The sequence below is a fragment of the Scyliorhinus torazame genome, chromosome 13, assembly GCF_047496885.1.
Source record: "Scyliorhinus torazame isolate Kashiwa2021f chromosome 13, sScyTor2.1, whole genome shotgun sequence".
Classification (NCBI taxonomy): domain Eukaryota; kingdom Metazoa; phylum Chordata; class Chondrichthyes; order Carcharhiniformes; family Scyliorhinidae; genus Scyliorhinus; species Scyliorhinus torazame.
The window spans coordinates 40,786,051-40,813,538 of NC_092719.1; the positions used below are offsets into that span (position 1 = coordinate 40,786,051).

The 27,488-nt window shown below is 47.7% G+C and overlaps 2 protein-coding genes across 9 annotated transcripts in view; one reads left to right on the forward strand and one right to left on the reverse strand.

Moving 5' to 3' along the window:
• Positions 1 to 75: 75 nt before the first annotated feature.
• Positions 76 to 2,885, forward strand: szl (sizzled). The gene is made up of 4 exons (XM_072471410.1): positions 76 to 673; positions 1,777 to 1,946; positions 2,113 to 2,205; positions 2,339 to 2,885. The coding sequence occupies exons 1-4, from the start codon at positions 378 to 380 to the stop codon at positions 2,659 to 2,661; spliced, it is 882 nt and encodes a 293-aa protein (XP_072327511.1). The 5' UTR covers positions 76 to 377; the 3' UTR covers positions 2,662 to 2,885.
• Positions 2,886 to 15,788: 12,903 nt separating this feature from the next.
• The window catches only part of hdac10 (histone deacetylase 10), an 81,888-nt gene continuing 70,188 nt past the window's right edge, over positions 15,789 to 27,488 (reverse strand). For all 8 annotated transcript variants that reach the window (XM_072471413.1, XM_072471418.1, XM_072471417.1 and 5 more), the window contains 2 exons: positions 22,702 to 22,890; positions 15,789 to 21,920 (listed from right to left, as the gene is read on the reverse strand). In XM_072471413.1, the coding sequence (XP_072327514.1) occupies positions 21,777 to 21,920; positions 22,702 to 22,890 (333 nt within the window). In that variant the 3' untranslated portion in view covers positions 15,789 to 21,776. The remainder of the gene's footprint in view (positions 21,921 to 22,701; positions 22,891 to 27,488) is intronic.

Sequence of the window (27,488 nt, forward strand, 5' to 3'; positions counted from 1 at the left end):
TGTCTGTCTGCTGAAGGTTAATGCGCAGGATTTCTGAAATCGAACTTGGAATCTGTGTTTATTTGGGATTTCATTTTAACACTGAGCACAATCCAGAGACACCTTGCGAATTAAAACAAAGAGAATGTAGTCAATCTCAGGGTGCCGAGCCGGGACATATGAATCGGTGCAGTCTGCAGAGGTGTTCTGTCGAGAACATCCGCCTTCACAAGTCATCACAACCATCATCTGGATGGAGATTAGAGTTGAAGTTTATCTGAAGTACTTTGACGGGTGACTGATAACTGACAGATCCTTGGAGATATAAATACAGCAACAAGCCAGGGAGCGGGAAAACCCTCCCTCCCGGAATCTCCCTCTGTGGTGGCTGCTGAGAGATGCCAGGTCTGACGAGGGGATGTGTCCTGTCGCTCTTGTGTGTCCCCTGGTTTGTGCTGCGGACACATTGCTTTGACATCGGATTATCGACCAAGTGCGTGTCCGTGCCGAAGGAGATGGGACTGTGCCAGGATGTGGGGTACTCCGAAATGAGGCTCCCCAACCTGATGGGTCACACGACGTTCGGGGAGGTTATCCCGAGGTCGGCGGAATGGGAGCCGCTCCTCCGCACCGGCTGTCACTCGCAGGCCGCCACTTTCCTCTGCTCGCTCTTCGCTCCAGTCTGCCTCGCCACGTAAGCGCTCCCCACCCCGGCAGCTTCAAGCCCCTTGTTTGGTTACTCCTGGTAATGTTACTCTCTGATTGTGGTGGCGGGGACGCTTCTGGAGGGCTGTGGGCAGCTTATTACCGTGAGGGTGTCTTTGTGCCGGAGAGGACATTTTGAGAGGATGTTTCCAGCCCTGGGACATGAGTAGCTCTGAGGAAAGACTGGGACAGAGGGGGCTGAGGGGGAATTTGTCTGAGATGGACGAAGTTATGAGGGGTCTGGGTAGAGTGAACTGGATGAACCTTTTACCTAAGCAAAAGGGCCAGTGACTGGGAGGGGGGGGGGGGTCAGATTATGGGGTGGGGGAGTGGATCTAGGGAGAGTGCTCTTTCGGAGGGTCGGTACAGACTCGATTGGCCGAATGGACTCCTTCTGCACTGTTGGGATTCTATGGTTTAAAGGGGAGATGATGATTTCCCCCCCAACCAGACAGTGACTTAGAACTCACTGCCCTAGGAGAGGCAGAAACTCTCTATTCATCTAAAAGGAATCTGGATGTGCACCTGCAGGTTAGTGACCTGAATCCTGGGATGTGGGGTTGGGGCGAGGACCTCGTTGTTCACTGGCGCAGACACAATGGATCAAGTGGCCGCTTGCTGTGCCCTAAACCTTCTATGGTTCTGAGAACACCGGCCTGACAAAATGTGTACAGTACGAAGTTTTACAACACCAGGTTAAAGTCCAACCGGTTTGTTTCAATGTCACTAGCTTTCGGAGCGCTGCTCCTTCCTCAGGTGAATGAAGAGGTATGCTCCAGAAACATATATATAGACAAATTCAAAGACGCCAGACAATGAATTTGTCTATATATATATGTTTCTGGAGCATACCTCTTCATTCACCTGAGGAAGGAACAGCGCTCCGAAAGCTAGTGACATCGAAACAAACCTGTTGGACTTTAATCTGGTGTTGTAAAACTTCTTACTGTGCTCACCCCAGTCCAACGCCGGCATCTCCACATCATGACACAATGTGCAACATCGCTTCGTGACTCGAGTAGTTAGTGAACATTTGAGAATATTAGCAGAGCTAGCATGTCCATTAACAATGTCCCCATTGCATCGTTCCAGGTTCATCCAGCCCTGCCGGAGTATGTGTGTTGCTGTGAGGGACAATTGTCGCCATGTCCTCGCTTGCCACGGGCAGTCGTGGCCCGATGCCTTTGACTGTGATCGATTCCCAGCCGATGAAGACACCTGCCTGACGTCGATCAATGCAGAGTCTGCGGCTTATCGCAAATGTGAGCCACTTCAATGATTAGATTGCGTTGTCTACCGCGAGCGGATCGACTTTTCACTCCCGAACGACTGAATTTGAAATATGCTCGTTTTAAAACCGGCTATTGTTTTAGTTTTGTTTAAATCACTATCAACTGTTACAAGTGTCCTTGTTTCTGTTATTCTCAGTTTTCCCGAAACCTACTTGCCAGGGCTGCCCCGCTACAGAGGAGCCAGGTGCACACAAAAGAGTTTTGCAAACATTTTGTCAGAACAATTTTGGTAAGTTTCCTGGGAGCGCCGGGGGTGACAACGGGAAACTAACCAGTTGCAAAATAAAAAACAAAGTCCTTTGACTTGAATAACATTTGTCCTGACAATAAGTGCTGATTGTTGTTCCTTGTCCTGCCCACAGCTGTGAAAGTGACACTGGCCAGGAGGAAGGGCGCCACGGGAGTTTCCGAGTACGATGTGCAAGGGCGGGTGGAGATGATCAGCCCCGGGTCGCTGTTTCCCTTTGGGACACGCACCATTATTCAGCAGTGGCTCCTGATCAATGCAAACTGCGCCCACACCATGATACAGAGCAGCAACCGAGGCGCGCAGTACGTCCTCATCGGCAATGTCCGCGATGCCAACATTATAGTCAACAAAATCTACTTGTGGCACAAAAGGGACACGCAATTGACGCTCGCCGCTCGCAAATGGAAACAACATAAATGCTCGAAGGATGCTTGACCTGCAATGTTGTCGGGTACATTAATGCACTCCTCTTTGGCTACTCTCCAAATATTGTAAATATAAATGTTTAATATTGTAAACGAATGTACATCTGCCATGGCTTGTAAACGTGTAGGTTGGAATTATACTATTGGCCTGTCAAAGATATAACTTTATTAGAAGCTATGTTGTGTATATAATTGCGGAAATATCTTGCTGTATATAAATTCTTATAAATGCGATGCTCTACTGTTTCCTTTACTTTCAGTGATGGTCCTGTAAGTAACTAGTAACCTCCGGTATTGATGGGAAACTTTATGCAAGAACAGGCGTCCGGTTAAAACCCCAGAGATTCAAAATATGCTGCCCCAGTTGTGGAGCTGTGCCATTAACTCTGAAAATGATGTCTCACTGTTGAAGTCCATAGAATCCCTAAAGTGCAGAATGACACCATTCGGCCCACCGAGTCTGCACCGACCCTCTGAAAGAGCACTCCATCCCCACTCCCCCACTCTATCCTGTAACCTGAACATCTTTGGACACTAAGGGGCAATTTTAGCATGGCCGATCCACCAAACTAACCTGCACCTCTTTGGACTGTGGGAGGAAACCGGAGCACCCGGAGGAAACCCAGGCAGATACAGGGAGAAGATGCAAACTCCAGATAGTAGAATCATTGCTATTTCAATTTTAACTATGCGGTGATAATCAATCACACTTGTCGCTGAAGATTAATTTACAAATGTGGGGGTTCATTCATTGAAGTTTTAACTGTTGGAGGTTTTAAAGATGCAAGTCTTTCAGTTTTCCTTTCTGTCCCTTTCTTAATCCAATCTTTTTCTCATTGTATTGTCCACGTGTGCCAGCCCTGGTCCTGTCTTAATTGAAGTCTTAGTGATGGACGCCATGCCCTGCGACAGCAAACGCAGGCCAATTAATTTCTATTACCCATCGACATTCCAATATGACCACAGATCACAGCTATTATTTACTGTCAATCTTGTTCCTGTAATCGGAAGTAGAAACACACACAGTTACATGGGGAACAATGAAACACAGGGCAACTCCGTGATATGAACAATCAGCGAAATGCAAAGTTAAAATCAGATGGAGCAAGAATCAGGATTCACTTTGGACATGATCAGGAAATTACACGCAAAATTATTTTAAATTAGTGATAATGAGGTTAGGCTTCACATGTCGGCTAAAATTCGGTTGCATAAAAGTTTGGACGCAACTGGCCAGTGTAAATAACTTAACCCCGAGTCCTTTTATTCTTTTCGGAAGTATCATAGAACATACAGTGTAGAAGGAGGCCATTCGGCCCATCGAGTCTGCACCGACCCACTTAAGCCCTCACTTCCACCCTATCCCCATAACCTCGCCTAACCTTTTTGGACACTAAGGGCAATTTAGCATGGCCAATCCACCTAACCTGCACATCTTTGGACTGTAGGAGGAAACCGGAGCACCTAGAAACCCATAGGAAAATGTGCAGACTCCACACAGACTGTGACCCAGCAGGGAATTGAACCTGGGACCTTAGCGCTGTGAAGCCACAATTCTAGCCACTTGTGCTACCATGCTGCCCAATGTATCCCTCAATGTTTTTAACAGTAAGAACCTGGAGACGTTCAATTCGCTGAATAAGCCTCTTTAGTGATGGCATCCAGTCCTCCATTTGTAAACAATCTTATTCGCAATCACTGAAAACTCCATTAAAAAAAGAAATGATACACTCATACAGTACAGAAGAGGCCCTTTGGCCCATCGAACCTACAGGACAAAATAAAACTAGCACTAACCCCACTTCCCAGTACTTGGCCCATAACCTTGGATGTTATGACATTTCAAGTGCTCCTCCAAGAACTTTAAAAAAAAAATGTTTTTATTAATGCATTTGAAAATTTTATAAAAATAACATTAACAATGACATCAACATGGAGTAATAAACATTTCCCCCCCCCCATCCCAATCTTCACACACCCCAACCATAAAACAACAATCCAGCCCTCCCCCTCCTTGGAATACTGCATCTGCTGACATTTTAATTTTCCCCGAGAAAGTTGATGAACGACTGCCACCTCCAGGTGAACCTGACCATTGACCCTCTTAAGGCGAACTTTATCTTGTCGAGACTGAGAAACCCAGCCATGTCACTAACCCAGGTCTCTACACTCGGGAGCTTCGAGTCCCTCCTCATTAACAAGATCCGTCTCCGGGCTACAAGGGAGGCAAAGGCCAAGACGTTTGCCTCTTTAGCCCCCTGAACGCACGGCTCTTCCGACTCTCCAAAGATCGCTACCTCCGGACTCGGCACCACCCGTGTTTTTAGCACCATGGATATTGCCTTAGCAAAACCCTGCCAAAACCTTCTGAGGTTCAGGCATGCCCAAAACATGTGGACATGAGTTGCTGGGCTTTCCGAGCAACTCGCACACTTATCCTCTACCCCGAGAAACTTGCTCATCCGGGACGTTGTCATGTGTGCCCGGTGGACTACCTTGAATTGTATTAGGCTAAGCCTGGCACATGATGAGGAGGTATTAACCCTGCTTAGGGCATCCGCCCATAGATTCGCCACTATCTATCCTCCTAGCTCGTCCTCTCACTTGCCCTTGAGCTCCTCCACTGGAGTTTCCTCCGCCTCCGAAAGCTCCTGGTAAATATCTGAAACCTTCCTCTCTCCCACCCAGGTACTGGAGACTATCCTGTATCCCCCGTGGCGGCAGCAGCGGAAAGGCCGGCACATGTTTTCTCAGGAAATCTCACACTTGTAAATACCAAAACCCGTTTCCTGCTGGCAATTCCAAATTTATCCTCCAAGGCTTTCAATCTGGGAAAGCTCCCACCTATAAATCATAGAATTTACAGTGCAGAAGGAGGCCATTCGGCCCATCGAGTCTGCACCGGCTCTTGGAACGAGCACCCTACCTAAGCCCACACCTCCACCCCAGCCCCATAACCCAGTAACCCCACCCGACACTAAGGGCAATTTTGGACACTAAGGGCGATTTAGCATGGCCAATCCATCTAACCTGCACATCTTTGGTCTGTGGGAGGAAACCGGAGCACCCGGAGGAAACCCACATTTCCCAAATGTTTCCACACACACCACTGCACCTAAGAAATAGAACGCAATTGAAGAGCCTTCCATGCCTGGCAGGATCTCACAACATGGCCCTTGCGGTGCATCCTAGTCTTCTTAGCAGTGCCTTTTTTAGCAAATCGATCATCAAACTGGCATAAAAGGTTGCGGAAAATACGGGAATAAAGGTTTTGAAAATTATATTTCATATTGCCTGGCCTTTTGCACTGGTTCAGCCAATTCCAGACAGATTGCCAATAATATTACCAACATCGTGGTGTGTGCACCAGCATTTTAATAAAATGTCCAATTAAGGGGCAATTTAGCGTGGCCAATCCACCTGCACATCTTTGGGTTGTGGGGTAGGCCTATGGGGAGAACGTGCAAATTTCACATGGACAGTGATCCAGGGCTGGATCGAACCGGGGTCCTCGGCACCGTGCTAACCACAGCGCCACCGTTGTGACCTGCACCATCACAATAATCTTTATCAGTGTCGCAAGTAGGCTTATATTAACACTGCAATGAGGCTATTGTGAAAATCCCCTAGTCGCCACACTCTTGTGCCTGTTCGGGTACACTGAGGGAGAATTCAGAATGTCCAATTCACCCAACAAGCACGTCTTTCGGAACTTGTGGAAGGAAACCGGAGCACCCGGAGGAAACCCATGCAGACAAAGGGAGAATGTGCAGACTCCACAGAGACAGTGACCCAAGCCAGGAATTGAACCCAGGTCCCTGGCGCTGCAAAGCAGCAGTGCTAACCACTATGCTACCGTGCCACCAGCATTTTTAAAGAGAGTAACCAGACTTAAATGATTGTGAATTACTTTGGGTGGGGTTTAATTAGTTTCAGTCACTTTAGTTTGGTAAATTAAACATTTTTTTAAATAGGAAAGAATTTCTAAAACATGCTGACTAGTGTGCCTGGGTACATAAGAAAATGGGGACAATTTGAAGGGCCCAACAGAAACAGCGATATCTCACAATCTTGATTGAGGCTGTTGCCCGTTTTGTGGACAGGATCTATTTCAGGCAAAAATAATTCTTGAATCAGAGTAAAAGATGACGAAAACACGAAAGGAAAACACATGGGTCATAAAATTCCCCGGACTGAGCGCAAAGCGAGCAGAGAAAAACAAAATTCCAAAAATAACCAAGTGACTTCCTGCAAGATTTAAAAAATATATACTTTTATTAGTTTTTCCATTTTTATAAATAACGCAACAAACCCTCAAAACTGATACAGTACACACCTTAAATGCTTCTTGTTGCTCTTTTTAGCCTTAGTTTATTAGCTCTGATTACGTCACCTTTGCTCACGAGTCGCCAAGTATCTTTCTGATACCGCCATGTGGTTCAAGTTCAAGTTATGATTAATAAGTCAGCACAACGCTTAGGAAGGATTAAAACAACGGTCATTTATTATATACAACAAGCAATATTCATACACTAATACTACTATCTATATAATAAACCTATCACTACTGGCCAATACTTAACTTAGTGAGAGCCCACCAGGTCAGGGAAACGAATGGCTTGTCCAATCGGATCTGGCCCGTGGGATTCAAAAGGCTGCTACAGGTCGGTGGCTAGGTGTCTCTATCGGATAGCGATCGCTGGATTCAAACTCACAGTTGCCGGTTGCTGTTCTTGCGAAGGTCTCGAGCAGGCGAAAAGGAGAGAGAGCGAGATCTGAACTTGGCCCCTCACTTTTATAGGGCCCAGGGGCTTCCCGCCTCCCGGGGCGGCCCTTGACCCTGAGTCCCAAGTGATTGGATTTGTCCCCAATCCCTGGGGTCGATGTGTCGAATTGCGAGGCGATTCCTCGATCGGGGGGTGGTCGTTCACCTGTCTTTGTTTCGGCCACTGCAGGCGCCGACAGGTCTGGCCCGGTATTCAATTGCTAATATGTTGCAATTGTTCCCGGGGATAGCCGATTTAACTGCAAATGTCTGGGTTGATGGGCTGTTGATAGCCCTGAGCTACGATCTGGGCCAACTTCCCCAGAGCCGAATATGCAATACTGTCTGCAGCTGCCTGTTTGTGTCTTGTTACCTGCTTTTCCCAGAAGCCTTTCTGGTTAGCCATTTCAAACTGGGTTTTGGCCAGATTAATTGGGACGCAGCCATTTTACGTGGCTACATTCTGCATACATGAATACAGAAAAAGACAGGAGATCAATGGAGTCGGTTCAGCTTAATCATTCAACTTTGTGCCTCCGATTATTCAATACAAAAAAATCAATGAACGGATAAACCATAAGATAGGGGAAGAGGAAGAGGCCATGTAAACATGGTGTACATGATCATGTGTAGCCATTTCAAGACAGTGCTACATACCTGATGGAAAACAGTGTTAGAGCAAGTCAGACATTACAGAACCTATAAATTTGAGATAGGGGTCCCATACATTTTGGAATGCATCCATTTGGACGGAGTATGCACGTTAGGAACGCCACTGCAATCTATTCCATGATAATTTTATGCCCATTCTGAATTGAAGGATATTTACCACCAAAGGATGTTCTTTTTCCTGAGAATTTAATACAAACTATTTCAAGTTCCCTTTGTGAACTGGTACCATTCTACTGTTGGCCTAGTTACAAATCCTTTACCTATGCTAAAGTATCCATGCTGACCTTCTGGATGTCCTGTAAAATTATCAAGTGATGAAGACTTGCATCCGGTACCTTGAGGAGAAGAACATGCTATGACATTTTAAACCTTTTACAACAGCTAGCTGAGTTGATAATTAATAAAGGAACTTGGAGGTGATAATGCCAGGTTAACGCTCTGCCAACGATTGTATCTTTAGACTAATAGTACAAAAGACAGGATTTCAAAAGCAGGTGAGTTTGATGCAAGATTAACAGAGGTTTATTGAATAGATTTTCACTGTACACGGTTTGACACTAGGCTCTCCAAAGTCCCGTGATGTAGCTGATGATGCCACGTAAGTCACATGACTCAGATCTCAGAGACATTGCACGCAACTACAATAATCCATACTTTTAACATCCCTCCCCATTTACTTCTAAGATCCAACACAACTGATAGCCAGTATATTGTCATGTGAGAGTACCTTGAAGAAATGGGTGTTTAAGAAATGTACCTTCAAGAAATGGGTGTTTATCAATGATGTCAGCGTGTGGGTGGAGCTGGGCTGTCTGTCAGCTTTTTACTTTCGTTTTTGGCTCTTTGCTGCAGGGTGTGTTTTAGTTTAATTTTCAGTGTTGGAGCTGAAGCCAGACCAAGCAGGTATACTGCTGTTCTCTCTGCCATCAAAAGATTATCTTTTGATCATTTGGTGAATTCAGAATTATAAATGTTCTCAGTAGGGAATGTAAACCTCATGTGCTTCTGTTAGAAGGTGTTTCTTTTGTCTTCTGGATGTTGTTTGGGAAGTTATTAAGGATTACTTAGTGTTGTATTCTTTGGGGGTGTATTTGAATTGATGGTTGCTAAGATGTTCACTGTATGTTTTAAAAAGATTAACTTGAGTTCATAGAATAAACATTGATTTGTTTCAAAAAATACTTTTCTATTTCTGCTCTACCACACCTGTAGAGTGGGCCGTGTACTCCCCATACCACAATCTATTAAAAGTTGTGGGTCAGGTGAACTCCATGATACACTTTGGGGTTCTCTAAACCCTGGCCCAGAACAAATTGGGGGCACGAGGGGGATAAACGTCTATTATCATAGAATTTACAGTGCAGAAGGAGGCCATTCGGCCCATCGAGTCTGCACCGGCTCTTTGAAAGAGCACCCTACCTAAGTCCACACCTCCACCCTATCCCCATAACCCAGTAACCCCACCCAACACTAAGGGCAATTTTGGACACTGAGGGCACTTTATCATTGCCAATCCACCTAACCTGCACATCTTTGGACTGTGGGAGGAAACCGGAGCACCCGGAGGAAATCCACGCACACACGGGGAGGATGTGCAGACTCCGCACAGACAGCGACCCAAGCCGGAATCGAACCTGGGACCCTGGAGCTGTGAAGCAATTGTGCTAACCACTATGCTACCATGCTGCCCTAGATTGGCTTTGTGAACTTAAAGACAGTGAGGGGTGAGCATATTGAAATGATAAATGAAAATCGCTTATTGTCACAAGTAGGCTTCAAATGAAGTTACTGTGAAAAGCCCCTAGTTGCCACATTCCGGCGCCTGTTCGGGGAGGCTGGTACGGGGCTGGTATTGTGGTTGCTCATCAGGTGTGGTATTCTAGTTTAAGTGGGGAGTGTGTTGTGGACAATGCTCTTTCAGAGGCTCTGAAGTTTTTGGGGGTTGAGACGGTCACACGCAGTACCTTACGGACAGAGAATAAAAGCAGACTATTAGATTTGGCAAAAACATTGCAGTTAACATTACCTGACAAAATGCAAAAAGATGAGGTAATTATGGTGGTGGCTAGGCATTTAAAGTTGCCTGAGATACAGTTTGACTCATTGGAAATGGCAAAAATTCAGTTACAAATTAAACAAATGGAACATGAGAAAGAATTAAAGCAGCTTGAATACGAAAGAGAGGAAAAAGAAAAGGAGAGAGAAGAAATGAGAAAAGAATAGCCCTAGCAGAACAAAACAAAAGAGAAAGGGAGATACAGATCAGTGAAAAAGATAACGAGAGAGAGTTTGAACTTCAGAAAATGGCTATGAAACAGGACAGTCAGTTAAAATTGGCAGACGTAAAGGGAAACGTACAGTTGGATGATAGTGATGAGGATAGTGAGAAAGAGCGTCATAGTCAAAGGCTTGGTGGGGATCTATTTAAATATGTCCAAGCATTGCCAAGGTTTGACGAGAAGGAGGTAGAACCCTTTTTCATTTCATGAATTTGCTAAGCAAATGAAATGGCCACAGGACATGTGGGTATTACTGATTCAAACAAAGCTGGTAGGTAGAGCTAGTGAAGTGTTTGTATTATTACCGGAGGAGGTATCTGGGACGTATGAGGAGGTGAAAAAAATCCATCTTAGGTGCATATGAACTAGTGCCTGAAACCTACAGACAAAGGTTTAGAAATTTAAGGAAAGAATTTGGTCAAACATACATGGAGTTTGAAAGGCTCAAACAGAGTAATTTTGATAGGTGGATAAATTACCTATCAAATTTGAAAATAGACCAAATGTATGAAGCTCTCAGAGAAATTATGCTTTTGGAGGAGTATAAAAATTCAATTCCTGATGGAGTGAGAACTCATGTGGAAGAGCAGAGGGTTAAAACTGCGAGATTGGCAGCAGAAATGGCAGATGATTATGAATTAGTTCATAAATCAAAGATTGGTTTCCGACATCAGTTTCAGCCTGTGAGGGATAGAAACTGGGGACATGAGAAACACTCAAGTGGTAAAGGTAAAGGTGATCTGATGGGAGATAATAAGGAGCGTGTACCTCAGATTAAAATAGAAATCCAGGAGAGTGGAAAAGAAATTAAAAATTTCAAATGTTTTCACTGTAATGAACTAGGCCATGTAAAGTCACAGTGTTGGTGGTTGAAGAAAAGCACTGGGAAGGCTGATGCGGTAAAACAGGATAAGACGGTGGGATTAGTTAGAGTGGTAAAGGAAAGCCCAAGTGAAGCGAAGGAGGTGCAAAAGATTGTACAGCCTGATAAGAAGGTGCCAGATCTCTTTAAAGAACTTACTTGTGTGGGTAAAGTTTACTCATGTGTATCAGGAGGAGCAGGTAAAGAAGTCACAATTTTAAGATATATGGGTGCTAGTCAATCTTTAATGGTAAGAGATGAGGAGTTATGTAGCCTGGGAAGAATATTGCCAGAAAAGGTGGTAATACGTGGAAATCAGGGTGAGAGGAGTAGTGTTCAATTCTATAAGGTAAGGTTGGAAAGTCCAGTGAAGAGTGGTGAAGTGGCAGTAGGAGTAATAGATAAACTATCTTGTCCAGGAATACAGTTTATCTTGGGTAATGATATAGCTGGATCGCAGGTGGGAGTGATGCCTACTGTGGTTGATAAGCCAGTGGAAAATCAGACAACTGAAGTGTTGAAGGATGAATATCCTGGGATTTTTACGGATTGTGTAGTATCAAGGTTGCAAAATCACAGGTTAAGACAAGAGGAGAAATCAGAGAGTGAAGATAAAGGTGAAGTGCAATTAACAGCTTCCACAATGGCTTGGGCCTCCTTTTCGACAGAGGAATGCCGAATTTCGGAGGCATTAAGGGTGCGGGAGAAGAAAGCCACAGGTCTGCCCGCCTGGTTGAGGATGGCGGCCAGAGCCATGTCCAATGCATCGCTCTCCACCTGAAAGGGGAGGGTCTCTTCGACCGCGTGCATCGTGGCTTTGGCGATGTCCGCCTTGATGTGGTTGAAGGCCCGGCGGGCCTCAGCCGTCAGGGGAAAAGCTGTGGACTTGATGAGTGGGCGGGCCTTGTCCGCATAATTAGGGACCCACTGGGCGTAATATGAGAAGCACCCCAGGCATCGTTTCAGGGCCTTGGGGCAGTGGGGTGGGGGAGTTACAGGATGGGGCGCATGCGGTCGGGATCGGGCACTAGGTCTCCAATTTCCACAACGTAGCCAAGAATGGCTAAGCGTGTGGTGCAGAAAACGCATTTCTCCTTATTGTAGGTGAGGTTAAGGAGTTTGGCGGTTATGGAGGAATTCCTGGAGTTTCGCATCGTGGTCCTGCTGGTCGTGGCCACAGATGGTGACATTATCTAGGTACGGGAACGTGGCCCGCAGCCCGTACTGGTCAATCATTCGGCCCATCTCTCGCTGGAAGACCGAGACTCCATTGGTGACGACGAAGGGAACCCTGAGGAAGTGATAGAGGCGGCCATCTGCTTTGAATGCAGTGTATTAGCGGTCCTCCGGGCGGATGGGGAGCTGGTGATAGGGGGACTTCAAGTCAACTGTGGAGAAGACTCGATACTGCGCAATCTGACTGACCATGTCAGATGTGTGGGGGAGGGGGTACGCATCGAGATGCGTGTACTGGTTGATGGTCTGACTGTAGACTGGGTGTTTATCCCCAGTCTTAACTACCACCACTTGAGCTCTCCAGGGGCTGTTACTGGCCTCAATGACCCCCTCCCGCAGAAGCAGTTGGATTTCCGACCTGATAAAGGTCCTGTCCTGTGCACTGTACCATCTGCTCCTCGTGGCGACGGGCTGACAGTCCGGGGTGAGGTTTGTGAAAAGTGAAGGCGGATCGACCTTAAGGGTCGTGAGGCCACAGACGGTGAGGGGGGGACAGGGGTCCGCCGAACGTCAGAGTGAGGCTTTGGAGGTGGCACTGAAAATCGAGACCTAGTAACAGGGCAGCGCAGAGGTGGAGGAGGACGTAGAGTCTGAAGTTGCTGTACTCTACGCCCTGTACGGAGAGGGTCGCGACGCAGTACCTCCGGATTTGTACGGAATGGGATCCAGAGGCCAGGGAGATTTTCTGGGTGACGGAGAGGACTGGGAGGGAGCAGCGCCTTACCGTAGCAGAGTGGATGAAACGCTCTGTGCTCCCGGAGTCGAAGAGGCAGGTCATCTCATCCCGTTGATCCTTACAGTCGTCAAAGCGGTCGCGAGGCCGAGACTGATCAAGGGTGATGGAGGCGAGCTGCGGAAGATGTTGGGAGTCGTTAGGCTGATCGGCGGTGGCATCGGCGGGCCGTGAAAGGCCAGGCGATCAGGGGTCCTGAGGCGCAGTCCAAGATGGGCCACGGGGCGCACAGCGTCCAAGATGGTGGAGCCCACAGGCCGCACATGGCGGGCGGCAGTGAAGATGGTGGCGCCCCTGGATCGCACGTGGTGGGGTGTAGCGATGCTGGGCCTGGAAACAGCAGCGACCGATCGGGCCTGGCAAACGGAGACAAAGTGGCCCTTCTTGTCACACCCGTTGCAAGTCACGCTCCGCTCTGGGCAGCGTTGTCTGGGGTGCTTGTTCTGGCCACAAAAATAGCATTTGGGGCCTCTGGAGTTAGCTGGCTGCTGCGTGGCGCAGGCTTGCGGCGTACCCGGGTCAGAAGATGGTGGGGCCCATGATGCCCACGAGGGTGCCGAGCGGTCGGGAGGTGTAGGACTCTAGGTTGTGGGAGGCCACTTCTAGGGAGTTAGCGTGCTGCCCAGTCTCTGTAAGGTCGAGCGTACCTCCTTCCAATAACCGCTGGCGAACGTAATTGGACTTAATGCCCGTGACATAAGCGTCTCTGATCAGCAGTTCTGTTATAGGCTGCCGACACTGCCTGGCAATTACAGTTCCTACCAAGTATCCGCAGAGCACGCAAGAAATCGTCCTGAGACTCCCCCGGGAGTTGCCGTCTAGTGGCCAGGAAGTGCCTGGCGAACACCTGACTCAGTCCTGATGTACTGTCCTTTCAGTAGTGCCATCGCTTCCATGTAGGTGGGCGCGTCCCTGACATGATGGGCTCTTTTGTTGAGGATTCAGAAAACTGGAAAGCACATTCAGAGAGGTTCCATTATTACATTTTAGCCAACAAAATATTGGAAAAAATTAAGGTCCTGTATTCCTAACTTCAATCAGAGCAAAACTTTTAATTTGCTAAGAAGTTTAATTCAGCCAGGAATCCCTGGAGATCAGACATATCAAGAACTGGTGAAAATATTGGAAGATCATTATTCACCGAAGCCTTGATTGCTGTGGAGAGGTTTTGAAGGAATCAGAAGGTGAAAATATTGGACGGCACAGTGGCGTGGTGGTTAGCACTGCTGACCCACGGCGCTGAGGTCCCTGGTTCAATCCCGGTCCTGGGTCACTGACCATGTGGAGTTTGCACATTCTCCCCGTGTCTGCGTGGGTTCACGCTCACAACCCAAAAAGATGTGGATTTGCCATGCTAAATTGCCCTTAATTGGGGAAATAAATTATTGGATACTCTAAATTTATTTTTTAAAAAGGTGAAAATATTGTTGAGTTTGTTGCAACCCTCAAACGACTTGCAGAGCTTTGTGAATTTAGCGATTCGTTCAATTACACAATTACAGATCGTTTAGTTAGTGCAGTGTTATTCAAACTTTTTTCCGGGGACCCATTTTTACTAACCGGCCAACCTTCAGGACCCAATCCGGCTGACCTTCGCGACCCACGCCAGCCGACCTTCGCGACCCACGCCGGGCAACTTTCGTGACCCACGCCGGCCGACCTTCGCGACCCACGCCGGCCGACCTTTGCGGCCCACCCAACCTTCGCGACCCACGCCAGCCGACCTTCGCGGCCCGCCATTTTCTCTTACTTTGTGTGGTAAACACCACTGGTCACACACTAAGTGTATTACAGTACTACCACTGTACTACAGTTAACACAGTAAATCCCAGCCTGCTGGCTCCTCCCAGCAGGCGCTGTATAAAAGTGTATGCTCTCCTGCGCTGGTTCCAGCTGCAGGAGGCTCAACATCTAGTGCAATAAAGCCTCAATAGTTTCACCATTCCGTCTCGTGGTCATTGATGGTACATCAATTTATTGCACTAGATTTTTAAGAGATGAATGTCTTAATCAAGCCTGATCGCCTGGAGCTGAACCCTCACGCAGCCGACGCCACAGCCACCTTCGAGCACTGGCTAGTCTGCTTTGAAGGATACCACGGAGCATCCACAGAAGCCCTCTGAAACCCGCAGAAGCTCCAGATCCTCTACTCACGGGTGAGCCCATAAGTTTTCCCCCTCATTCCCAATTTCCCGCCATTTTTCACGATATAAGAATGCTCTCCCCCTTTGCTGATCCATCAGTCAAGATGGATTGCCAATTTGTAATAGCTTTATAACTTTCATCCAAGTTATGATAATCTTTTGTTCTCTGACCCTCTCTACCTCCGAGTCTTACTGTGCTGCAGGTGGTAAGCCCAGCAGCCTGACTCCTCGGATTCCTGGTTTAAAATTGGTGAGGTTTTTGAAGTTTTATAGAAACAGATTTTGTTTCTATCTGTGCTGGTGGTGGCCATTGGACACTTCTTTCCGCAATCGGGAGGGCCGCAACTGATAGTCTTGGTCAGACTTGAGAACCTACAAATAGGAATGATTTTTGACATGAATCCAGTCAGTGAACAATTTAAAACAAAAAAATTGAAACAATACACTTTTATGCAGGTGAATTATTCATTTTTAATCTAAAATTAGGCAATCTACTGATCCAGTCTGGAGGAACAAAAAAATCTGCTCATTCAAATTGAATATTATGAAGCCCAGGTAATCAAGCAGTTATCATAGATTCATTTTTCCAAGGTATATCATGGCAACTGAGCAATACAGGAGAAACACGATTACAGTATTGATTCTTAATTTCAAAGATAATGTGTCACTGTTTTGAATTATTCATGTTATAAACCAGACACTGATTTAGACGGCACCTTTTACAACACTGGTTAACAAATGACAAAAACTCCTGAATACAATTGGAACAGTAATTCAATATCTGAGCATCTGATGAATAAAACATCTGTATCTTCATCCTCAGCATCATCAGGACTCGATTAATTCTGTGCAACACCCATCCAAAATAAATAATTAGAATTTTCTGTTGTCAAATGTCCAAATTTGGAAGAAAAATGGCAGTGGAAAAGGGGGTTAATGGAAGTCCGCCGGTGAGTGAAAAAGTCAGCGCAGGAACTGTAAGGAAAGCGGAGGCTGGAGCACCAGGGGAGGCCGCATCGCTCACAGCAGAAGAAATGACCAAGGTGATGGCTGTGGAACTTGAAAAACAGTTCACAAAACACATGGAAGCGATGAAGAAGGAGATGGGGGCAGTATTGAAAATGCTGGTGGAGGAGGTGATTGCCCCGGTGAGGGGAATGGTATCAAGCGCAGTGGCAGAGGTGCAGGAGCAAGGTGAGACACTGAAGGAAGTGGATGAGGCATTATCGCAGCACAGTGATCAACTCACCTCAATGGGGAAGGAGTTGCAGAGGGTGATAGAGACCAACAAGGGTCTGTGAGCCAAAATGGAAGACCTGGAAAACAGATCCAGGCGACAGAATCAGCCCCCCAATCCGGCTGATCACGTGGAACGTGAGAGGCCTAAATGGGCCCATTAAGGGGGTCTGAGTGTTCGCGCACTTAAAAGGACTGAAGGCAGACGTGGCCATGCTTCAGGAGACGCATTTGAAGATGGCGGATCAGGTTAGGTTAGGTTAAGGAAAGGATGGGTGGGACAGGTGTTCCACTCAGGGCTGGACGCAAAGAATAGAGGGGTGGCTAGATTGGTGGGGAAACGGGTGTCGTTCGAGGCTAGGAATATAGTAGTGGACAACGGTGGCAGATATGTGATGGTGAGTGGCAGACTGCAGGGAATGGAGGTCGTGCTGGTAAACATATATGCCCCGAACTGGGACGATGCGGGATTTATGAAGCGGATGCTGGGAAGTATCCCGGACCTGGAGGTAGGAAACTTGGTAATGGGGGGCGGATTTCAATACCGTGCTGGACCCAGGGTTAGATAGATCTAGATCCTGGACCGGAAGAAGGCCAACAGCGGCCAAGGTGCTTAGGGGGTTTATGGACCAAATGGGGGGAGTGGATCCGTGGAGATTTGCTAGGCCGCTGGCCGAAGAGTTCTCCTTTTTCTCTCATGTCCATAAGGTATACTCCCGGATAGATTTTTGTGTTTTGGGTAGGTCACTGATTTTGAGGGTGGAAGGAACGGAGTACTCGGCCATAGCTGTTTCAGACCATGCCCCGCACTGGTTGGATCTGGATCTAGGAGAGGAGAGGGAACAGCGCCCACTCTGGCGACTGGATGTGGGATTATTGGCGGATGAGGGAGTCTGCGGAAGAGTGCGGGGATGTATCGAAAGGTACCTGGAGGCCAATGATGATGGGGAGGTCCAAGTGGGGGTAGTATGGGAAGCGCTGAAGGCGGTGGTCAGGGGAGAGTTGATCTCCATCAGGGCTTACAATGGGAAAACAGAGGCCAAAGAGAGGGAGAGATTACTGGGGGAGATTTTGAGTGTGGATAAAAGATATGCGGAGGCCCCGGACGAAGGACTATATAGGGAGAGGCGAAGACTCCAGACGGAGTTTGACCTGCTGACCACAGGGAAGGCAGAGGCACAGTGGAGGAAGGCACAGGGGATGAGATACGAGTATGGGGAAAAGGCGAGTCGGCTGCTGGCCCACCAGCTTCGTAAGAGGACAGCAGCGAGGGAAATAGGGGCAGTTAGGGATGAAACGAGAACTACGGTGCGGAGTGTAGGGAAGGTAAATGAGGTGTTTAAGGCCTTTTATGAGAGGTTATTATAGGTCCCAACCCCCGGAGGGAAAAGAGGGGATGCAGCAGTTTCAGGACCAACTAAGGTTCCCGAAGGTGGAGGAGCAGGAGGTGGCAGGCCTGGGGGCGCCAATTGGGGTGGACGAGGTGACTAAAGGGCTGGGGAACATGCAGGCAGGGAAGGCCCCCGGTGGAATTTTATAGGAAATATGTGGACTTGCTGGCCCCGCTGCTGGCAAGAACCTTTAACGAGGCCAGAGAAGGGGGACTCTACCCCCGACAATGTCGGAGGCGACGATATCACTAATCCTGAAGCAAGATAAAAATCCGCTGCAATGCGGGTCTTATAGGCCAATCCCGCTCCTGAATGTGGAGCTGCCTCCGGGGAATATCTTTAGGTATATGCAGGTGAGGGCGTTCACGAGACAACAGGTGAGGGAATTTCCGCTGTTCCCGACACAGGGGATCCAGGATAGAGTGCTTTCGGAGGGGTGGGTCGGGGAGGGCAAAGTGTCCGAAATATACCAGGTGATGAGAGAAGAGGGGGAGGAGCTGGTAGAAGAGCTGAAAGGAAAATGGGAAGAAGAGCTCGGGGAGGAGATTGAGGAGGGTTTGTGGGCTGATGCCCTAAGTAGGGTAAATTCCTCTTCCTCGTGTGCCAGGCTTAGCCTGATTCAATTTAAGGTGCTACATAGAGCACACATAACTGGAGCGAGGTTGAGCAGGTTCTTCGGAGTGGAGGACAGGTGCGGGGGAAGCCCGGCGAACCACACACATATGTTTTGGTCGTGTCCAGCACTGGAGGAGTATTGGGGGGGGGGGGGGGGGGGGGGGGGGGGGAGTGGCAAGAGTGATCTCGAAGGTGGTGAAGGTGAAGGTCCGGGTCAAGCCAGGCTGGGGGTTAGCTATATTTGGGGTAGCGGATGAGCCGGGAGTGCAGGAGGCGAAAGAGGCCGATATTGTGGCCTTTGCGTCCCTGGTAGCCCGGCAAAGGATCTTACTCATGTGGAAGCGAAACCCCCCGGCGTGGAGGCCTGGATAAACTGAACACAATTTCTCTAGTTAACTACTCTGCAGGGAACCCTATTAATAGAAACAAAAATCCATTAGCCCAAACTTTTACAAAGCATTAATTGCACCTTTTGCTCCCAAATAACTATGCAAACCACAATTTTTAAAAACACTACTGCAGCAGTCACATACTAACCCAGGTGTTTGACCCTTACCGCACCAAATACATACAATATTATCTGAAATTCCTACATTCATCACACTCTTGATACCCAAGAAAGCACATTCCACCACAAGTTATTGAGTGGGAATAAATAGAGACAAAATTGAGGCCAAAGGAAGTGATAGTAATTGTCACATGTAAATTATTTTTATTGCTTTTGCAGTTTTTTTGTCATGTTTTTCCCCTGGCAGAAAGGACAGACTGAAGATTCTGCTGCAAACGTTTGTTCAATGTTGCTGAAAAGGGCCAAAAAGTGGGATGACTAGATTTATGATTTTCCACATGTTCCTGAAAATAATTGTTTCATTGCAGTCATCCCATCAACAAGTGTGGAGAACGGTGTGTATCCTACTTCAGAAATACTTATCGGGTCTCTTCATTTACAGAGGGTGGTGAAGAAACAAATCATGATCATTAAAAGGAAATCAGGGTCTTAAACTGATAGATCGCTATTTCCAGCTGATTGCCATTTCAGAATATGGAGGGAGAATAGTCATTGAATAGCAGGTGCACTACCCATTATTTTCTGAAGTTGGTTGAAGAAAAATGCAAGTTAGAATCCTATTCAAAAAGAGATTCAAGAGATATAGATGTATGGCTCTTTTGGTCACTAGATAAACCTGCAGTCATTGTGTGAGCAAAGCATGTATCGTTATTGAGGGCAAGACCAATGGAGAAAAATGATCTAGAACTTCAAAATGCTAATGGCATGGAAAGCATTGGCACAAGCAGATATATCCTTTCTACAAAATCAAAGCTAACAACAATTCTTTGAGGACGTAATTACTAGATTTGATGAGGGGATGAGGGTGCAACGATGTGGTTAGTGTGGAATTTCAGAAGGCTTTTGAGAAGGTCCCATGTAAGAGATTAGCATGTAAAATTAAAATGTATGAGATTGGGGCAGTGTATTGAGATGGATCAAAAACTGGTTGGCAGACAGGAAACAAAGAGTCGGGTTAAACTGATCTTTTTCTAAATGGCAGGCAGTGACTAGTGGAGTACCACAGGGATCAGTGCTAGGACCCCAGCTATCCACAATGTGTATCAATGATTCAGATGAGGTAACAAAATGTAATATCTCCAAATTTGCAAATGGCACAAAGCTGGGCGGAGGGTGAGCTGTGAAGAGGTTGCAGAGATGCTTCAGTGTGATTTGGACAAATTGAGTGAGTGGAAAAATACATGGCAGATGCAGTATAATGTGGATAAATGTGAGGTTATCCACTTTGGCAGCAAAGCAGGAACGCAGATTATTATCTGAATAGCTATAAATTGAGAGAGGGGAATCTGCAATGAGACTGGGTGTCCTTGTACACCAGTCGCTGAAAGGAAGTGATCAGGTGCAGCAGGCAATAAAGAAGGCAAATGACATGTTGGCCTTCTTAGCGAGAGGACTGGAGTACAGGAGCACGGATGTCTTGCTGCAGTTATACAGGGTTTTTGTGAGACCACACCTGGAATAGTGTGTGCAGCTTTGGTCTCCGCATCTGAAGAGGGATGTTCTTGTTATGGAGGGAATGCAGCGAAGGTTTACCAGACCAATTCCTGGGATGGCGAGACTGACAAATGAGGAGAAAGTGAGTTGGTTAGGATTATTCTCGCTTGTGTTCAAAAGAATAAAGGGATGTCATATAAAATTCGAACAGGACTAGACAGGGCAGATGCAAGAAGGATGTTCCTGATGGTGGGGATTTCAGTACCCAGCGTCACAAGCTGAGGATTCAGGGTACACAATTTAGGACTGAGATGAGGAGAAACTTCTTCACGCAGAGTGGCAAGTCCGTAGAATTCTCTACCACAGAGAATGCCAAAGCATTTTATGTTTTTAAGAAGGAGTTAGATAAAGCTCTTGGAGGTAAAGGGATCAAATGATATGGGGAAAGTGGGAACAAGTTACAGAGTTGGATGATCAGCCATGATCATAATGAACGGCAGACAAGGTTCGAAGGGCTTAATGGCCTAATCCTGCTCTTATTTTCTAGGTTCCTATGTAACAGAGTCATGAAATCTATGGGCCTGAAACAAGACTAGGAATTAAAAGGATTCTTCATATACGTAGTGGATATTTGGGATAAACTAGTTAAAAACAATACATGCTATCCTGATTAATCTATATAAAAATTAGCTAAATGAGTATTGATTAACAGGGCCATTGCTTGTCAGGGCCCTGTTAAAATTAACAAAACACTTGACTGAACCACAAAGATTTCAGTCATATGGAGATCATCATATCATTTTATAGAACACAACTGGTCAACACTGAACATCGTAGCCCTGCATTGCAATTAATTTTTTCCTGCAAGTTTGGAGTTGTTTAAATTTAATATTTCTTGTGAGCTTTGCCTGTAATTGTGCAATCAGTTTAGCCAATTAAATAAAGAGTCTGCGAAGATGAGACATTACATGCCATCAGGTCTGTTGGGAGGGAAAACATAATGGGCCAAATTTTATAGTTACATATCAGTTTTTAGTTAATTGACCAGAGTAAATGAACGCGCATTTTTCTCTCCCTCTATGCCTGCTTTTGGCATTATTCCACCCACTGCATTGCATCACTGATATTTAATCTTTCTGAAGGAAAATACATCTGTATTAATACATAGCTTCTTTTTCTTCCCACGAGGCCTAAAGCAATTTCCAGTGCTGTTTCAGTTCTCGTCTCAGTTTCACCAATACCAGTGCGTTTTCTTGTTGCAGAACAAAAGAACTCATTGCAGCTAAAGGATTGCCAAGCAAAGAACTCACCAAAGTCTCCACAAGGTCAGAAGCCTGAACAAAAAAGTGAGAAACTCAATTTTTGAAACATTAGCAGCAATTTTAAAAAATACGTTATTTCAGATGTTCGAAGGCAAACCAGAGCAGTTCAGGTCTACTCAAATACACATTACTTTAAAAACTCAAAATATTTCTCCCTTCATTCTCTTTCCCCAACTTTCTATCCCACACTTCTGAACACATGTACTCATGTTGGTTTTTGATTTCGCGAGCACAGTGAGCCTGTAATACCTTGCAAAATGCACACTTGAGCTTAATCAAAGCGGGGGCATTATTGTTGAATTCACATGTATGCTTTGCAGCTTGCAGCAGAGGTCAGTGAAGTGATCAGCAGTAGGAATGCAGACTATTTTTTTCCTTTCCCGACTTACAAATGTTGGGGATAATTGCGGCACCTTTCCTTCTATCATGGCTGACATAGTTAACTGAATACCATGTCAGGAATCAAACCATTGGACTTTCTTGGAATCAAACTGAGCAGCTGATCTACATAATGGCTCAAAATATATATTGTGGGGTGTATCTTTAACGTTAATTTAGAAAGTGATGCACATCTGCAACAGATGTTTTGTAACCTTCCTTTCACATACAATAATGTATGAGATTAGAAGTACAGTATAAACACAAACAGGATTGGCAGTGACACACTTAGATAAATCTGCAAGAGTTAAACATGTATTCTAAAAACCTGTAAAATAAAATATAACCTGGAGTCGAAAGAGCCAATTAATTCCCCACACAAATATAACGAAAGAGCCAATTAATTTCCCCATACCTGGCTTATCACAAGGATTCGACCCTCAGCAAGGACCTGGAGAAAATGGGTCAAGTGAGCTAGAGTAACTTCTTGAATTCTGATGTTAGATCCCACTGCTAAAATCACCAGTTCAGGCTTAAATCCATATGCCAAAGGTAGAATAATCTCAAAGAGTGAAGAAAGAAGATCCCCATCCCATTCATTATCCTGCAAAAAAAGAAAAAGAAGTGCTCAAATTCGAAGATGCAGCTTTCTGCCCCACAGTTAAGGCTAAAAGTTTTCCCTCCGTGGGGGGCTGTTGCGTCTCTGCATTGGGGAGGTCAGGAGAGAGCATCATATGTAACTGGTCTCTGGTGCTTTCGGATTGCTGCAGTTACATTGTATATGTTGCGTTGCCCTATTATGTATTTTCTTTTCTTCCCATTTACTTAATGATCTGTTGAGCTGCTCGCAGAAAAATACTTTGCATTGTACCTCGGTACACGTGACAATAAACAAATCCAATCCAATCCAATCCAAGGTCGATTGCTTGTTCGTTGCAGTCAATCAAATTTCATTTACTCACGTATATGTGACTGCTAAATGGAAATATCTTCAGATTATTCACGGAATGAAGGCCTGAATGGGCAGACAGTCTAACTTTATGAAAAATAATGTTTGATTACTGTACTGAAAACTGTACCTTTACAAAATCACCAATCAACCAAATCACCTACCTACCAAGCTTCAGCACTGGAAATTAGTATAGGAATCATAAGTTCTGAGATTTCTTTAGGTCCTAACTGTGGCAAACAAATAACTCCACTAAATACCATTGAAACTGCTTCAATTGCGGACTTCCGGTTGCGGCTATGCGGAGCTAAGTCGCACATTCGACGGCTCCTGCAAAAACGGACTTTTGGGCTCTTTTCAGGGCCCCCAACGGACTTTTTCGACATTTCCCGGTGTGGGAAGGAGATTATTTTTTATTTAAAAAAAATTTTTATTCTCCTTTTTCACATTTTCTCCCACATTTACATCCATCAACAATAAACAATAATCAGCAAGATATGTCAGTCCCCATAATAACAACGACCCCATATACCCACCAACCCCCAAACCTCAACCCGCATGTTTACATAAACAAATGGAGTCACCCTTAATCTTACACAGCTCCCCCCCACCCCCACCCCAAGTCTCCAGCTCCTCCCATCCACTGCCTCTTGAAAACTCCTCCTCCCAACCTCGGTTCCTTCCCCCCAACTTTCCACCCCGGCTAGACCACTCGGACCCTGTTCTGCCAGGCTCCGATGGCCGCAGCCCCTCCCCCCACCTCACTCCCGTTCACTGGCCGGCTTAAACCGGCCAGCGTGGAGGCCCCATCCCAGGTCCCTTTCCCACTTGTCCGGCCCTAGGAAAGCCCAAAGATACCCTTCTAGCTCACAAACCCCGCATATCCACCTACACCCCAAAGAACCCTCATTTTGAGTGAATGTGCCGTCCCTTCCCTTGTCCAAATATATACCACATTGGCTCCTTTAGTCTCTACACGCAGTGATACAAAAAAGAAGAAAATACAGTCATGAGGTTACATCGGCACATGGCCATTCCTCAATTTGTCAGTTCTGCCACAGTCCTTCTGCTTTCGCAAACTCCTCCGCTGCTTGTGCCGTTCCAAAATAAAAGTCCCTGACCTTGTAAGTGACCCTCAGCTTCGCTGGATATACAATGCCGCACCGCACCTTGCTAATGTACAGTGCCCTCTTCACCTGGTTGAAGGCAGCCCGCCTCCTTGCCAGCTCCACCGTAAAGTCCTGGTATACACGTATACCAGCTCCAGCCCACTGCACCACCCGCTTCTGTTTGGCCCAGCTCAGGACCTTCTCCTTCACACTGTACCTACGGAAGCACAGAGTCACTGCCCTTGGCGGCTCACTCGCCTTTGGTACAGGCCTCCACGGCCGATGAGCCCGATCCAGTTCATATCGGGAGGGATCCTCCCCCTCCCCCAATAGTTTTGCCAGCATCGCGGCAAAATACTCAGTCGGCTTCGGTCCTTCAACTCCTTCGGGCAGCCCCACAATCCTCAAATTCTGTCGCCTGGAACTGTTTTCCAGATCTTCCATTTTTCCACTCAGATTTTTGTTCGTGTCCATCACCTTCCGCATCTCCTTCCCCATCGAGGCAAGTTGACCACCGTGCTGCAATAATGTCTCCTCCACTTCCTTCAGCGCCTCCCCTTGCTCTAGCGCCTCCCCTTGCTCTAGCACCTCCGCCACTGCGCTCGCCACCTCCGTCCTCACCGGGGAAACCGCCTCCTCCACCAGCACACTCAAAACCTCCCTCATCTCCTTCCTCACCGTCACCAGCAATCTGCGCCAACTGCTTTTCAAATTCCGCAGCCATCACCTTAGTTATTTCTTCAGCCGTAAGCAGTGCGGCATTCCCTGGTGCTCCAGCCTCCATTTTCCTTGGTGATCTTTCCACTCCCCGACGGACCTCCAGCTGTTTTTTTTTTTTTCCGGCATTTTTTTGCTCACCCTCGACATTTTTCTTTGTTTTTTTTTCCTCCTGTGCCTTCACTGTGCCTCCTCCGTGCCTTCTCCCTGCTTCTGCCGCCTCCGTGGACCCTGGGACCGGGCTTAAAGCCCCGAAAATGCCGTTCCCGAACGGGAGCCCTCCATTGTGCGGCCGCCTCCCGCCCGCCAACACCGGAAGTCGTGGGAAGGAGATTATAACAGCTCCCCGATAGTATATGACTTCTACTAGGAGCGGGGCGACTAAAAAGGTGGTGGTGGACCCGAAGAAGGTACGAGGGAAGAAGAACAAAATGGCGGCGGGCAGAGACCAGGCAGCGTGGATGCAGTGGGCGGAGGAGCAGCAGGAGGGTATCCAGCGCTGCTTCAGAGAGATTAAAGCGGACCTGCTTGAGCCGATGAAGGCTTCTATTGATAAGCTGCTGGAGACACAGACGGCCCAGGGGGTGGCGATCCGCGAGGCTCGACAAAAGATCTCCGACAACGAGGACGAGATCTTAGGCCTGGCGGTAAAGGCGCTCCATAAGAAATGGCAGGAGCGGTTCGAGGAGATGGAGAATCGGTCGAGGTGGAAGAATCTGCGGATTCTGGGCCTCCCGGAGGGGCTGGAGGGGCCGGACGTGGGGGCCTATGTGGTCACCATGTTGAACTCGCTGTTGGGAGCGGGGTCCTTCCAGGGGCACCTGGAGCTGGAAAGGGCCCATAGAGGGCTGGCGAGGAGGCCTAAGGCTAACGAGTCTCCGCAGGCGGTGCTGGTGAGGTTCCACTGGTTCGTCGATCGGGAGTGTGTGCTCAGGTGGGCCAAGAAGGAGAGGAGCAGCAGGTGGGAGAACGCGGAGGTTCGAATATACCAGGACTGGAGTGCGGGGGTGGCGAAGAGGGGGGCCGGGTACAATCAAGTGAAGGCGGTGCTGCACAGGAAGGGGGTGAGGTTTGGCATGTTGCAGCCGGCGCGGCTGTGGGTCACCTACAAGGACCGGCACCATTATTATGAGTCTCCGGAGCAGGCGTGGGCCTTTGTTCAGGCCGAGAAGTTGGACACAGATTGAGGGTCGGGATGGGCGTTTGGGGACTGCGGTTGGTATGTTAAAATAATTTTTAATACGTTTTTTGGATGGGGGGGGCGGGGTCTTTGCTTTGCTCCTGATTTCTTTTTCTCTGTGTTTTTCTCTTTCGGGTCGGTGGGGGTGGTTGGGGCGGGTTGGGCACTGTTTTGGTTGGGTTGGTCGGGGGGGCTCTTGGAGGGGGGTAGGTAAACGGAACAGGGGTGGTGGCCAGCGGTGAGATGGGGCTCCGCGGGGGAAGGGGAGGCCCAAGTCAGGGGTGAGGGGACTGGGCCTGTAAAAGGAGCTGCGTCAGAGGTGGCGGGGCAGGGCCGGGGAAGCGAGGGTTGTTTCCCGTGCTTAGAATGGAAGGGGGAGAGCCTATGGATGGGGAATGGGAGAGGAGGGTGTGTCACACAATGGGAGGAGTCGAAGGAGAGGCGGGAGTGGCCGGGGTCAGCAGGAGTCAGCTGACTTGCGGAAGTGCAATGGGGGGAGTAAATCAGCTCGGGTGGGTCCTAGCACCGCACCGGGGGTGGGGGGGGGGGGAAGAGAATCGAGTTGCTGCTGCTATGGTCAAGGGGGAGCTGGAGCAAATAGAGGGGGGGGGTCGAGACTGGGGTATGCCGCTGTGGGGAACAGGCCGGGTGTGGGGTGCGGGCGCGTGGCTGGCCGAGGAGGGGTTATGGCTAGTCGACGGGGTAGGGGGGCGGGTAGCCCCCTGATCCGGCTGATAACCTGGAATGTAAGGAGACTGAATGAGCCGGTTAAGCGGGCCCACGTGTTCGCGCACCTGAAGGGGGCAGACCAGGTAAGATTGAGGAAAGGGTGGGTAGGTCAGGCGTTTCACTCGGGGCTGGATGCCAAAAATCGAGGGGTGGCGATCTTGGTGGTAAAGAAAGTGTCATTCGAGGCGTTGAGCATTGTGGCAAATAATGGCGGTAGGTACGGAATGGTAAGTGGTAAGTTGCAGGGAGAGAGGGTGGTACTGGTCAATGTGTATGCCCCGAATTGGGACGATGCGGGTTTTATGCGGCGTATATTGGGTCGGATGCCAGACTTGGAAGTGGGGGGCCTGATAATGGAGGGAGACTTTAACACGGTGCTGGATCCGGCACTGGATCGCTCCAGGTCTAGGATGGGTAGGAAGCCGGCGGCGGCTAGAGTGCTGAGGGGGTTTATGGACCAAATGGGAGGGGTGGACCCTTGGAGATTTGCAAGGCCGGGGGCTAGGGAATTTTCATTC

What these genes read in the sequence shown, in the direction of transcription:
- szl (XM_072471410.1), top strand. Translation starts at nt 378, where the DNA reads ATGCCAGGTCTGACGAGGGGATGTGTCCTGTCGCTCTTGTGTGTCCCC. An exon ending in GCTCCAGTCTGCCTCGCCAC is followed by an intron (nt 674 to 1,776) that starts GTAAGCGCTCCC and finishes GCATCGTTCCAG; the next exon opens with GTTCATCCAGCCCTGCCGGA. An exon ending in GTCTGCGGCTTATCGCAAAT is followed by an intron (nt 1,947 to 2,112) that starts GTGAGCCACTTC and finishes TGTTATTCTCAG; the next exon opens with TTTTCCCGAAACCTACTTGC.